The sequence below is a fragment of the Corvus moneduloides genome, chromosome 13 (genome assembly GCF_009650955.1).
Source record: "Corvus moneduloides isolate bCorMon1 chromosome 13, bCorMon1.pri, whole genome shotgun sequence".
Lineage (NCBI taxonomy): Eukaryota > Metazoa > Chordata > Aves > Passeriformes > Corvidae > Corvus > Corvus moneduloides.
This window is the reverse complement of record NC_045488.1, coordinates 12,933,721-12,946,775: the sequence shown is the minus strand read 5'-3', so window position 1 is coordinate 12,946,775 and position 13,055 is coordinate 12,933,721. Positions and strand designations below refer to the sequence as shown.

Genomic DNA, 13,055 nt, shown 5'->3' with positions numbered 1-13,055 from the left:
CCTCGCCTCAATGTCCCGATGGGAGCTGGGGGAAGGCGTGTCCACTGAGCTGTGGCTGTTCATGCTGCTGCGTGAGGACGCTGTGTCCATGCTGGAGGTGGAACTCTGCGGCTGCCCAAGGCCAGTTCTGCTGCAAGCCAGCTCCCTGTCTGCTTGGGAGGCTGCATTGGTGATGTGGGGAGCTGTTCCCCCAGGTCCTGTGTGAAAGGCAGTGCTCAGGGAGGGGGCCACATGCTGTCCCTCTGCTGGTGGGGTGAGTGATGGCAGCTGAGCCAGCCTGCCTGCACCTCATGGGGGCCATCCATGGCAGCACAAAGCACCCTGCCTGCCCCTGCTCCCATGGTGGGTGCTGGTCCCTGTCTTCCATCCTCTCCTGCATGGATGACAGCTCCAGTATCCCACGGCTGCAGGGCTTGCTGCCGGCAGGCTGGGGGGTGGCGTGAGCTGAGCTGCGGGGCTGAGCCGTGGCTGCTGCTCTCCCAGAGGCTCCTGCTCACCATCCTGGTCTGAGGGAGCAGCTGGGCTTGGCCCAAGGACCCCTGGGCAGGTGCACATTCCTGGTTGTCCCAGTGGCTGCTCCCCTGCTGCTGCGTGGCCGTGCTGCACCATCCTGATGTACCTCGTGAATGTCCCATTCTCTGCCATCTGCAGGTCTCCAGTAGGAAGCTGGCATCCTTCTAGCAGGGCCTCACGGATCCTGCCTGAGGCTGGCACAGGGACTGTGTGAGGCTGGGACATCTGGGGAGCCCCAAGGACACATGGTGTTGCAGCAGTTGCCAGTGAAGGGCCCGGAGGGACATGCCAGTGGCTGTGGGCAGGCTGCCCAGTGGCCTGTGCTTGCAGCAGGCATGAGCAAAGCATTGTTTCCCCAGAGGACATCCCGCAGTGCCTGCAGCACAGGGGTCTGGCAGAACCCCCGTGCCGGGATCTGCGGGGACCTGCAGCAGTGCTGCTGACTCGGGATGTTTCACAGGGCTGGGCCAACCCCACCATTCCCTCCCCACAGTGCCACCTCTCGTGCTGCTGGACCCGCTCAAAATTCCCTCCCCTGCTGTTCCAGCCCTGTGGGACATGCACTCGGCCCAGTCTTCTGGGTGGGGTGAGGCAGGTGCCCACTGGGGCACAGCCCAGGACACTGGGGACCCCTCAGGTGATGGGGGCTGCAGGGAACCCCCACTCCAGTGTTACCTGGCTGATGCCTCCAAGACGGTGCCCCAGCTGCCCGCCCTTCCCCCCGAGCCCCCCATGTGTCCCTGCATCTCCTGGGCAGGAGAGGTGTGAGGGGCAGCCCCAGGGCACTGGGCACTGCAGTCCCTCATCTCTGCTGCTGCCATCAGAACCCCCACAGTTGCCTTGCTGCCACACTGGGACCAGTTGGGCCCCAATGGCACTCACCCTGCAGTGCCGCCCTTACCTCACCTCCTGCCGCCCTGTATCCCCAGGCTATGCCAGCCTAGTGGGTGCCCTGGTGATGTGTGTCAGTCCTTGTCCTGCACCTGCTGCCACCACCAAAGTGTGGGCCCCCTTGGGCACAGCCCGTGCTGCAGCCCCGTGGTGCTGTGGGCCCCAGGGAGCCGCCCTGCCATGTTTGCTCTGTGGGTGGGGGCCCAGGGCTGCTATGATCCTACAGCCACATTGGCACTGTGCCCTCCCTGGGGGCAGCAGCCATAGGCTGCACACCCTCCTGCACCCCAGGGCCCTGTTCCCTGCTCTGCATCCCCTGCTTGTCCCCCCTCTTCAGCAGAGCCACCCTGAAGGTGTCCTCAGCTGTAGCTGTTGTGTGGCCAGTGCTTGGGCACTGCAGGCACCCCCTCCCCTCTTCCCCATTGCAGCGGCCTGCATGGGGCAATAGCACAGGCTCAGTTCAGAATTTTATATAAAAATGTATTGAAGCAGGTATTTACAGTGAATGCACCATGGCATGGCAGCCGGGACAGAGCCCTGCTCCCCCAGTGCACCCCATGGAACCAGGGCAACCAGGCTGTGGGCTGAGCACCTGCCACCAGCTTGCTCTGGCTCTTTGGGTGGCCCTGGCTCAGCACAGGGCCAGTATCCCAGGCAGCATCCACCTCCCAGGGTTCCCCTCAGGCTCTCAGATGCTGCTTTCTCCTGGGATGGGGTCTCAGGGGAGGCCAGGAGGACCAAGCAGGGCCAGGGCACAGGCACAGGGCACGGCAGGGACCAGCCCCAGGCAGAGTTTGTCCTGGCAGGGACTATGTGGAGACGTTGATGCGCTGTGGAGCACGTCGGCGCCGCACGATGCGCGACCCTGTACTGCCGCACCGGTGCTGTGGGGAGCCATGGAGGCAGAAGGGGCTCAGCAGCAGCCACAGGTAGAGCAGGACACAAACCCAGCACGAGGACACCTTCACCCAGAAGGTTGACCAGCTGCCATGCGTGAAGGTGGTCTCCAGCACCACATTCTCGTAGCTGGTGGGAGAGGGCAGACACTGAATGCACCAGGGATGCCAACACAGGGGGTTCCAGTGCCAGCTGCAGCCACCAGGCCACCCTGTGTCCCAATGGCCATGTGTCCCTGGGCATGTCATTTTGCCATGGGCCCTCCAGCCCTTTTTGCTGCACTGCACAGCTGCCACTGGAGCGGTGCAGGTCTGCGGGCACAGAGCCCTGAGCATCCCCAGCAGGCGCTATCTCGGTCATACCATCACCTGGCTTGGCACAGGGGTTTGGAGTGAGAGCAGGGAGGGCTGGGCAGCAGCACAGGGCCCTACCTGAACCAGTTGGTGAGTGTCATCATAACGTAGAGCGAGGCAAGGAAGAAGACAAAGTGGAAAGCTGAGTAGCTGTAGACCACCCGGTCCTGCTCATCCTGGATGATGAACTGTCCCCTGGCACTCTCCTCCACTTGCTCACATGTATGGTTGCTGTCTGGGAGAGTGTGGGGGCATGACAGCTCCTGCATCCCTCCCTTGCCAGCACTCCCAGGCTGGGACACAGGCTCTGCCCACTCTCCCACACGGACACTGCAGTCACCTTTCAGCTCCTCCTCCATATTCTCAGGGCAGCAGAAGCAACAGGAAGGTTTCTGCAGGGAGAGCAGAGTGGTGACAGCCCTGTGGCCACTGTGGCTGGGCTGAGCCCTGCCTAACACCAGGGCAGGTGGTGTGGGCAGCTCTCTGTGCTTGGCTAGACAGACCTGCTCCTCTCTGGGGCTGGGACAGGGCCTTTAGGTGGTGGGTCTGGGGTGCCCATAGCAGGATGACATGGAGCACAACTGCATCCATACTCACTTTAAACTCAAAGCTGTAGACTTTGACCATCCAGAGGGGCCCAAAGACCTCAGCAAGGTAGGAGGCTTCATTGCTGTGCCCAGGAGAGAGGCAGAAATCATAACACAGGCACCCATCACCCTGTGCCAGGCTCCCAGCCTGCCCCATGGATTCCCCACAGCCACAGGAGGTCTGCTGTGCTGCCCCTGGCTGCCCACCAATGCCCCACTTGCTCTTGTCCTGCCACCCCTTGGGACTCCCTGGCTCTGCTGGCCATGGGGATGGGGTTCCCACGTGGTGCTGGTTGGGCTGGCTGTGCCCAGGCAGGCTACACGCACCATGCAAAGAGCACGCAGGCATACATGATAGCAGCACCCAGCACGGCGACGGTGGTGTCCTCTGTCTGCAGCTCATCCTGCTGGACCGCCGGGAAGCACACGGTGAGGTTCTGCCCCTTGTAGAGCACTGCGGGGAGGTGGAGGTGAGAAGGGCATGCATCATGGTGGGGACTGCTGGTGGTGGACAGGGACACCCACCTCTCTCTGGGGGACGGCTGGACAGTGCAGAGAAGGTGAGGTACATCACATAGCAGCTGATGATCGAGGACTGCAGCAGCCCTGACCGCGGCTGCTCTGCAAGAGTGGGGACAGAGGTGTTACTGGAGTTCCTGGAGTGCCATGAGCTGGCAGATGGGCTCTGACTGGGCCCTGCGCCCTCCTGACACTCCCCTGGCCAATGCCTTGCACCAAGGTAAAGGAGGGGCCAGCAGGAACCCTGGGGAGCTGGGTTCTCCTCCAGAGCCCAAGTGCTGGCCCTGAGCTGGGGCCCACAGTCATCTGCAGCCCAGGACATAGCTGGCCATGCAGCACGGCAGCCTCTGCCATGCTGTGCTGTCTGATACTCACTGAGCCGCACGCATGGTGTAATGGAGATGAAGGACATGATGCCACAGAGGCTGCCATTGATGGCAAGCAGCGCTTTGTTGAGGTGGCAGGCGGCTGGGTGGGTGTAGAACTTGTAGAGGAAGGAGAAGGCGGCAGAGGCAAGGGTGTAGAAGGTGGCTGTGGCCAGCAGCACAGCCAGATACCAGCGCTTGTCCTGGGCAGCGCCTGTCAGCCTGCGGAAGAGCGGGTGAGCGGTGGCAGTGGGCAAGTACCCACCCGGCACCCCAGCACTCACCAGTTCTTGTTCCAGGTGTGTGCAAAGGCTGTGATCAGCACCAGCTGGATGAGGATGAAGGCGAAGCCCCCACAGACACCTATGTAGTGCCAGGCTGGGGGAAGAGGGCAGAGGTGGAGATGGCACAGGGCAGATGGGGGCCAAAAGGGGCGCCCAGGGTGCCAGCTCAGGCAGGGTGGGGGACACACCTTGGATGAAGTTGTCCTCAGGGATGAAGAAGCTGGCAGCCCAGAGGCCCACCAGCACCAGCAGCTTCAGGAGCCAGAACCTGCAGGGCAGTTAGCGTCAGTAGGACAGAACCCCTGACAGCCCCACCCCAGGGCAGCCCCATCCCAGGACACCCTGTCCCAGCCCCGTGGCCCATCCCTACCCATTGTGGAGCTGCGCACGGCAGTCAGAGCTGGAACGCACGTTGAGCAGCAGGGCAGCCTGTGCCAGGTGGAAGCAGGCAGTGCCAAAACAGACCCGGTACACAGCCGAGGAGCCCACCAGCCACTCGCAGTCTGTGCCCCCGGGCAGGTGTTGGCACAGCACCACCGAGAAGGGCACCTGCAGGCACGGTGGTTAATGGGACAGGGCTGCTGGTGTGTCCACCCAGCACCCCCCAGTGCCCACGGCATCCAGCACATCCAAATATTCAATATTCCCACCATTCCCAATACCTTCCCCAGTACCCTGGGACCCCCAGCACGCCAGGCAAATCCTGCAACTTTGGTCCCCCTGGCACCCCGTCCCCCTTGGCACCTCCAGTACCCTTGGCACTCCCAGCAGCCCTGTTACTATCCCAGCATGCCAATATCCCCAGAATCCCAGTGCTCCTGACGCCCCGGCAATTCTGGCATACCCAGTGCTCCCCTGCATACCCCTGGGTGCCTCGAGGTGCCTGGCACCCCAGTATCCCCAGAACTCATTGAGTTACCCTTGAGATCCCCAGCACCCCTGGGACCCCCAGTACCCTGGGTGTCCCAGCTCCCTCTGTCACCTTTTCCGTGATAGCCTGGGCCACGGTGCGGGACAGCATGAGGCAGCACACAGCAGAGGCCAGGACATGCAGGAGCGTGTAGAGGATACGTGTGCTCGTGGACACACGGAGCCCGTGACAACCACAGCAGAGCTGGGAAGGGGCAGGGTCAGTGAGGATCCCAAGGAGCCAGCACACTCTCCCCACCCAGCCTCGCTCCCAGCCATGCTCCCAGTCCCGCCAGACCCCAAGTCCCACCTGGAAGAGCAGCGGGTGCAGGAGGTGCCCGCGTGCCCGTGTGCCCGCCATGGCCCAGCTCGGCTCTGCTCAGCGCTTGCGGCATTGATGGGATTAGGGGATTGTCAGCTCGGCCCGCCCTGCCATCTGCTCACTGCTCCCTCCAGGCAGCCACCCCTGGGGTGCTCCATGGGCACTGCCCAGTGACTCCTGGCCATGGGCAACCCTGCCCAGACCCCGGCCCCTCATTGGGCAGGGCGAGGCCATGGCAGGTGGCCTGGATATGAGCTTGCATGAGGGGCATGTGGGGTCTGCACACGATGTCTTCCTGATCCCATAGCAGTGCCATACAGCTGTATGGAGGATATGGGTTTTACTGAAGGGCTGAAGCAGCCCCGGACACAGAAGCGCCCAAGGGACACAGGTACCTCACTGGGTAGTGGGACGGCATGAAGCACATCCAGCGGGTAGCAGGATGCCTCAGGGTCGGCAGGAGCTGGGGACGAGCAAGGATATACAGGGGGCACTGTGCTGGGGCTGGCGTCACCTTTCTTCAGCTGCTCTACAGCCATTCGGGCTTTGTGCTGGCAGAGGCCTGACACGGCGGATGCCGGGGTCGCGGCTGCAGCGGCGGTGACACAGATCCCCCGTGTCCCCGGTACCACACACAGCGTGGGGCACAGCCCGGCGCGAGGGACGCGCCGTCCCCATCGCGTGGGTGGGTGACATCTGACACGCGTGCGCCAAGGGAGCGGCGGGGGCGGACCCGCCTGTGCCCGGGGCAGCCGGGGCCGCGCGGCGGCACGGCCTCCGACGGCCCAGCACCAGGGCTAGGGGGAGCACGGCCACAGCTCAGCTGCCTCTCGCCCCCGGCAGCGCCCGGGGACCCGGCCAGGGCCCCGCTGTGGCCTGGCTCGTCCGTCCACCCGTGTGGCAGCGGTGGGAGCCATATCGGGGTCGCTGGCCCGGCAACCCCCGTTTTCCAGCAGCGGGCACTCGCGGGCAGCGGCGGGGCTGCGCCCGCCCGATCTGGCTCCGCGCCTCGGCAGCGCCGGGTTCCCGCCGCTATCGAGCTGCCCGAAAGCCCGGGAGTGCCGGCCCTGCCAGCTCCAACGTGCCCGGAGCCCCGAGAGCGCTGAATGTGACGGCTCGGCGGGGCCAGGCCCGGGGGCGGGCCCGGGCTGCGGGGCGGACCCGGCCCGGCCCCCGCTCGCTTGTGGCGGCGCGCGCCGCTCGCTGGCTCGGCCGGCAGCGCACGTGACCGGAAGCGGGCCGCGGCGGCGGCGGGATGGCGGCGGAGGGCGATGTGGAGCTGGAGCTGGAGACGGAGCCGAACGGCTCCGGCGGCGGCAGCGATGGGGCGGGCGGCCGCGCGGCCGAGAAGCCGCGGAAGCACGATAGCGGCGCGGCGGACCTGGAGCGCGTCACGGACTACGCGGAGGAGAAGGAGATCCAGAGCTCCAACCTGGAGACGGTGCGGCGGCGGGACGGGACCGGGCCAGGGTGGGAGGCCGGGCGCTGCCTGCAGCGGGGCCGAGCCGGGCGCTGACCGCCGCGCCTGCACGCCCGTCCCGGTGCCGGTGCCCGTGCCGCCGGCGTGGCGCTGACCCGCCCGGTGCCGCGCAGCGGGGTGACCGCGCTCGTTCTGACAGGCTATGTCGGTGATCGGAGACCGGAGGTCCCGGGAGCAGAAAGCGAAGCAGGAGAGGTAACCGTCCGCGCTCGCTCCGGGGCAGTGCCTATCTTGCAACTTGTCACCACTCGGGACACGACCCGGGCGTCTGCTCAGCGGTCTGACATCCCGGCCCTTCCCCGGCCCCCTCCCAGCACACATTCCACACTGCTGCGAGGGGTCGCTCCTGCCCGCCGCACGGCCGAGGGAGCACCGGGACAGTGGCCAGCGGGGAATGTTGGTCACCGGAGGTTTGTCCGTCTCTTGTTGTAGGGAGAAAGAACTGGCAAAAGTGACCATCAAGAAGGAGGACCTAGAGCTGATTGTGAGTAGGGGCGGGACCCCAGGCAGGCTGTGACGTGTCCCAAATCTTGGGCGCGAAACTGCACCCATGGAGGAGGCCAGTGCATGCCTGCCCTGAGGCCGGTCAGGTGTCCCCACGGGTGGGTGTCCCCCACTGCACCCCGCCCGGCCCGTGGGGCCCTGCGGCTGCTGTATGGGGCTGGGGCTGTTTTTCTGCAGATGACGGAGATGGAAATATCACGGGCCGCAGCAGAGCGCAGCCTGCGCGAGCACATGGGCAACGTGGTAGAGGCTCTTATCACCCTCACCAACTGAGCTGGGTGGCCACGGGCTGCCAGGCATGGGCCTCTTGCCATACCAATAAAGGCACTGGTGGGACTGGGTTGTCTTTGTGGTCTACGCAGGGCTGAGCACATGCCCCTGGCCCTGGGTGCATGGTACCCACAAGTGGAACCCAGCCATGTGGTATTGTGTTGGCAGTGCCAGCTGGGCACCCCTGTGACTGGAGCAGGACAGTGATCTGCCTGAGCACTGAGACATACCGCTCTGTCCTCTTTTGATCTCTGCCCCCGGGACAGCACAGGCTGGACAGGCCCAGGCACAGGCCTGAGGCAGTGATGATGGCTGCTCATGCATGCCCTGCCTACGCTGGTGCCTCCTGTGCTGCCCCAGCTCACCATGGCTCACAAGAAAGACACAGAACAGATGGCCACATCTGTGAGAAGAATGGGCCCAGAGTATGTAAGAAAATCAAATCTTTAATCAAACCCTCCCACCCCACACAGGTAGAAAAGCCAAGCCCTGCAGGAACAGGGTGAGGAGATGGGGTCACCACTGACCAGCCCAAAACAGGGCCCAGACTGACACCAGGGACAGTACAAGCAAGGGATTGTAGACCAGATGGGTGCAAAAGTCCTGTAATTCCTCCAGAAGTGGATGTGCTGGAGCCAGGGGTGCTGCTGCAATGTGCTGGGCACTGCCAAGGTTCCAGGGTGGCCATTGCTGGGACATAGTGTGGCCACCAGCCTGGCCAGCACCACAGGCCATCATTCTCCACAGTGCATGGGCAAGGAGCCCATCGGGTCTGCTCAGCACGAGGAGTGGGACACTGCTTCAGGGTAGGCATGGTACAGGCAGGAGAAGGGCTTGCCACCACAGGAGTCCTGGAACGTGTCCCTTCTGGCCCTGCCCAGGCTCTGGCAGAGCAGTGCCCTTCTGCCAGCATCAGCCACACCAGACCCTCCTGCCCATGCCCTTAGGTCGTTTTTCGTTTCTTGGCTGAGGGTCTCTCAAAGACATCTCGCACACCCGCTGCCTTCTGCTTAAAGAACTTGGTGTTCTGCGCACTCTCCTGGCCCCAGGCTGAGTCAAAGGAGGTGGTGTCCTGGTCCACCAAGTGCGTGTACTTTGTCCGCCCCGAGCGCCCAAAGTTCTTGACCTGGGGAGCAGAAGAACTTGTGAGCAGCTGTTCAGGAGGGATGCAGGACCTGCTGCTCCCCCCTGCCCAGAACTCCCACCCCTTGGCACATGAGCTGGGCACCTTCTGCCAGCACACCCACCTGCATGACTTTGGGCAGGATGGTCTTGTTGAAGTGGTCCTCAAGAGTTGGAGCACTGAAGTCCCTCTTGTACACCTCCTCATCCTCATCCTGCAGGAGAAGGACACACCTGCTCAGCCTAAAAGGTTCCAGCAAGTCTTGGCAGCAGTGGGGGAAAGCTTCCTGAAGGTCATATTGCTGCTCTGCCAGAGCTGCCACAGTACTTGCAGCCCTATTAACTCCTGCTGGAGTGGAGGACGTGAGCATTGTTCCCTAGGCTGCTTCTCCAGTGGCCCATGCAGACCTGACTTGGTTCTGGCTGGGTCTGTCAGCCCAAACAGCAGCACAGGGACAGCTCTGCAGCTTCAGCTCCATTTCAACTGGGAAGCCCCAATGTGACATGCTCTGGTGAGGTCACTCTGGGTCAGCTTCAGCCCCAAGCTGCCTCTGAAGGTTGACTCTTGTCCCAGGGGCACCCCCAGCCCCAGGGCACCGTGGGAGAGGGGAGGCTCCCCACAGAGGAAAGGTGCCCCTGTGGTCTCACACCTGCAGCCAGTGCAGCCATGCGTGGCCCTCAGCACACTCACCATGAAGAAGGCACCGCGGTGGTAGTACTTCTGCAGGAATTTGTATTTGCCCTTCACTGCCTTGTTGGTGATGACTTTGCCATTGGCCCGGAGCTCAGCCCGGCGCTCCTCCTCTGTCAGGTTCCGCATACGCTCGATCTCTGCCTTCTCCTTCTCCATGCTGGGTGGGAGAGAAGCCCCTGAGACCCTGTGTTCCCACAGCACCTCCTGGGAGAGAGGCTGTCACCAGCCAGCGCCTGAGAGTTTACACATTTACTGCTGGGGAGCAAAGGCACCCCAAGGGCGGGCAGGAGCGGCTCTGGGTATTCAGTCCAGCTAGGACTCTGCTGCTGAAGGGCAGCCTGAGGAAAAGGTGCTTCACCTGCCTGTGGGCTCTCAGCCTCATGTCTATCAGACAATACTCACGCTTCTCGTTCTTCGCGGTCTCGTTTGATACGCTTCAGCTCACGGACTTTCCAGGCCTCGTACTCCTCCTCATCATTCTCATCATCTGTATCAAGTGCATCCAGTGCTGCCAGTGAGCGCTTGTTCTCCTCCAGCTCCTTCTTCGCTTCCTCTTCTACAATCTGCAGTGAGGTCCAAGCTAAGCTTGCTGCAGTGACTGCCCCCCCCAGCCTCCAGCCCAGCCCTACATACCTTAAGTGTGTACTTGCGCCTCTCCTCTGCCATCCTCTTTGCCTCCTGCTCCAGCTCCTTCTGCTTCAGAGCTTCTGCTTCTCTCTCTTGAACTGTGATCCGGTCCTTCCTGAGAGCAGGGCCACAAGAGCCTTCAGCCCTTCCATGAGCCAGTGCACCCACTCAGCCTCTCACTGGCTCCCACACTGCAGCTGCTTTCAGCCATTGCCCTCTCCAAGGACAGGTCAAGTCCCAGGGCTCTCCTCTTTCTGGGGCCTAGCACGTCCCTTTGTCACCATATGGCCCTTGCCCAAGGGCTCCAGTCACACTCCACAGCCTGATCACACAGCAACCCAATGCAACTGATACAGGGCTGTGGGTGCAGGGATTGCCCCTTGCTCCCTAGCTGTGCCCTGCCAGGCTGTCATCATCCTGCCCCACCCCAAGGAGGTGAATGGCTTCCTCACAGTGAGAAGAGACCATGGCAGCAGGGTCTGCTTGGCCCCCAGCTTCTGACTCCCGCATCCCAGGGCCAGCCCGCGCAGTTCCATCACCTACTTGCGGATAAAGACAGGTTTGAGACGTGGCTCCATTTCATCTTCGCTGTCCGTGTACTCCTCATACTCAGACTCTGACTCAGACTCTTCTCCAGACCGACCCTCATCTTCCAATTCCATCACTTCCATCTCTTCAGTTTTCCTCTCCTGTGCTCGCTGACGCATCATCCCGCGCCGACGCTCAATCTCCTAATGGGGACAAGCACAGAGCAGTCGGAGGCCAGCCTTGCCACCATTTCTCTCTCCTGTCAAACACATGTGATGTCTGGAGTGTTAGCTTTTTGAAGATACACCTGCCTCTCTGGATGTGGGGTGGCCTCCCCCAGTGTCCTGTCCCATGCCAGAGGACGGTGACCCACCAGTTAAGTCATGGCCAGGTGTGACACTTGTCCAGATACATCAGACAGCCCACATATCCATGCAAAGGACAGTTCCAGCCTGTGCCCTTCCAGCTTTCCTAGGCCCATTATCTGGCTCTGCAAACGCACCTCATCATCAATCTCTTCCTCTTCCTCTTCACTGGTGTCCTCCCGTTCCAGGCGCCAAGCTTCTCCCCCCTCCACTTCTGAATCGCTTTCTCCAACCACTTCAGGTTCCACGATTTTGCGGTGTCTTGCCAGCCTGTGAGAGACCCCAGCTAACCCATGGCACTTGGAACGTAAGGAGGTTACAGGAAGGTGACTGTTCACAAATTGTTTCTAGCAAGGCCATGGTAAGCACTGGGACTGACAAACAGAGCTAGAACTGCTATGTTCTCTCCCAGGAGGGTGCAGTGGCTGGGCACTGGCAGCTCTTCCCTGTCCATGCTCCAAGTAAGAATGGAGTTCTCAGTGAGAAGACTCCTTGTTACTGGAAACAAAACCACCAGCAGCTCCACAGGAGGCAAACAGCACTCAGTGGTCCCTGCCCAGAGTACATTTCGTGAGACACCATCCCTCCTTCACTACCCTGAGCCTCAGCAGGCTGCACTAATTTCAATTTTGGAGCGTGTTTTTATTACCATCCATCCAAATGCACCCGGACATGGGCTGCACTGGCTGGCTCCTGGTTGGAAAGCAGCCCAAGGCACACTGCAGTGTGGATATGAGAAGACATAGACTCTCCCGCACTGCCTGGACAATGTTCCCAGCTCCCGCCCTGTGCAGTTTCTCCCTGCAGCACAGCAGAGCAGAGTCCCAGCCCCAGACAGGCGAAGGGGGCTCAGCTCTTGCCTGACCCAGCACTCACCGCTCCTCCACGTCCTCGGCGATGCGGTTCTGGAGGCGCCGGAGCCGGGGGTCGTTGGCCAGTTCCTCCTCCTGCTCCTCGGGCTCGACCTCTTGTTCCTTCGCCTTCTTGATGAACTGGAACTCCTCGTCCTCCTCCTCCGAGGACTCCATGGGTGCGTAGTCAGGCCGCTTGCCCGACACGTACCGCTTCACCTTCACCTTCTCCATGGACAGCTCGCCTGCGGGCGCCGTGCCGTCACCGGGGGTCTCGGCCCCGCGCCCCCGCCGCCCCGGGCCCAGCCCCGGCCCTGCGCCCCTCCGGCCACCCCGCTGAGCCCCGGCCCCCCAGCTCACCCTTCTCGTTGCGGACGGGCACGGCGCCCGCCGTGGACTGGATCGGCGGCTGCTTCATGAGGGCGCTGGGGACCGACATGGTGGCGGCGGGCGGAGGCCGGGGCGAGTCGAGTCGAGCGGTGCCGCTGACAACGGCGCCTCGAGCGCTCACCCGGAACCGGAACCTCTGTCGCTTCCGCCGCGACCGGGACCGTGCCGGAGGCCGGAAGTGACGTTCGGCCCGGGGTCACTCCGAGGGGACCGGGACCGGGACCGGGATCGGGACTCTGGCTCTGCCCCTGTGTCTGCGTTTCGGCCCGGCCCGGGGTGCGCCGGACGCTGGGGCTGGGTGGCAGGGAGAGTCCCCGGTCGTTTCGGCATCCGCCTTGGGCCAGCAGAGGTTCCGTTCCCTCCCGCACGGTGCGGGTTTTCCGCCATCCACGGGGCGTCAGGGCGAGGCACCGGCCGAGCGGCCATCGGACGGCGGGGGCACCGGGCAGCGCCGCGACGGGGCTCTGCTGCTCGCCTGGCGCCTCGGGCCGTGTCTGAGCGGCGCTGGGACTCTGCGGGCCCGGCCGTCCCTGCTGCCGCCCACCCGCTCGGGCAGGGAGTGTTCCGTGCGGGGCTGGATCTGA

The 13,055-nt window shown here is 63.1% G+C and overlaps 3 protein-coding genes across 4 annotated transcripts; 1 reads left to right on the top strand and 2 right to left on the bottom strand.

Annotated features, from left to right (window-relative positions):
- Positions 1 to 1,853: 1,853 nt before the first annotated feature.
- Positions 1,854 to 6,317, bottom strand: SERINC4 (serine incorporator 4). Of its 2 annotated transcripts, XM_032122424.1 has the most exons (12): positions 5,629 to 6,317; positions 5,392 to 5,523; positions 4,780 to 4,958; positions 4,598 to 4,677; positions 4,410 to 4,503; positions 4,136 to 4,347; positions 3,767 to 3,862; positions 3,569 to 3,695; positions 3,252 to 3,324; positions 2,995 to 3,046; positions 2,733 to 2,889; positions 1,854 to 2,430 (listed from the first exon to the last, which is right to left on the bottom strand). In XM_032122424.1, exons 1-12 carry the CDS (start codon positions 5,677 to 5,679, stop codon positions 2,214 to 2,216), a joined length of 1,470 nt encoding a protein of 489 aa, XP_031978315.1. In that variant the 5' UTR covers positions 5,680 to 6,317; the 3' UTR covers positions 1,854 to 2,213. The 2 variants fall into 2 exon arrangements, with proteins under 2 accessions (XP_031978315.1, XP_031978314.1); XM_032122423.1 differs by having other exon boundaries at positions 2,733 to 3,046; positions 5,629 to 6,315.
- A 547-nt stretch (positions 6,318 to 6,864) lies between these two features.
- Positions 6,865 to 7,961, top strand: HYPK (huntingtin interacting protein K). The gene is made up of 4 exons (XM_032122426.1): positions 6,865 to 7,081; positions 7,260 to 7,315; positions 7,553 to 7,604; positions 7,802 to 7,961. Exons 1-4 carry the CDS (start codon positions 6,896 to 6,898, stop codon positions 7,895 to 7,897), a joined length of 390 nt encoding a protein of 129 aa, XP_031978317.1. The 5' UTR covers positions 6,865 to 6,895; the 3' UTR covers positions 7,898 to 7,961.
- A 359-nt stretch (positions 7,962 to 8,320) lies between these two features.
- Positions 8,321 to 12,615, bottom strand: MFAP1 (microfibril associated protein 1). The gene is made up of 9 exons (XM_032122425.1): positions 12,442 to 12,615; positions 12,107 to 12,326; positions 11,368 to 11,500; positions 10,881 to 11,068; positions 10,344 to 10,452; positions 10,113 to 10,273; positions 9,708 to 9,867; positions 9,142 to 9,231; positions 8,321 to 9,020 (listed from the first exon to the last, which is right to left on the bottom strand). Exons 1-9 carry the CDS (start codon positions 12,518 to 12,520, stop codon positions 8,838 to 8,840), a joined length of 1,323 nt encoding a protein of 440 aa, XP_031978316.1. The 5' UTR covers positions 12,521 to 12,615; the 3' UTR covers positions 8,321 to 8,837.
- Positions 12,616 to 13,055: the final 440 nt, after the last annotated feature.

Bases quoted from the DNA above. Each gene is read 5' to 3' on its own strand.
- SERINC4 (XM_032122423.1), bottom strand. From the start codon at position 5,679: ATGGCGGGCACACGGGCACGCGGGCACCTCCTGCACCCGCTGCTCTTC. The intron at 4,504-4,597 runs GTGTGTCCCCCA...CTCTTCCCCCAG, and splicing joins TGAGGACAACTTCATCCAAG to CCTGGCACTACATAGGTGTC. The intron at 3,047-3,251 runs GTGAGTATGGAT...CTCTCCCTGCAG, and splicing joins TCTACAGCTTTGAGTTTAAA to AAACCTTCCTGTTGCTTCTG.
- HYPK (XM_032122426.1), top strand. From the start codon at position 6,896: ATGGCGGCGGAGGGCGATGTGGAGCTGGAGCTGGAGACGGAGCCGAAC. The intron at 7,316-7,552 runs GTAACCGTCCGC...CTCTTGTTGTAG, and splicing joins CAGAAAGCGAAGCAGGAGAG to GGAGAAAGAACTGGCAAAAG. The intron at 7,605-7,801 runs GTGAGTAGGGGC...GTTTTTCTGCAG, and splicing joins AGGAGGACCTAGAGCTGATT to ATGACGGAGATGGAAATATC.
- MFAP1 (XM_032122425.1), bottom strand. From the start codon at position 12,520: ATGTCGGTCCCCAGCGCCCTCATGAAGCAGCCGCCGATCCAGTCCACG. The intron at 12,327-12,441 runs GTGAGCTGGGGG...CGGCGCCCGCAG, and splicing joins GCCCGTCCGCAACGAGAAGG to GCGAGCTGTCCATGGAGAAG. The intron at 9,021-9,141 runs GTGGGTGTGCTG...TCTGCTCCCCAG, and splicing joins TCCTGCCCAAAGTCATGCAG to GTCAAGAACTTTGGGCGCTC.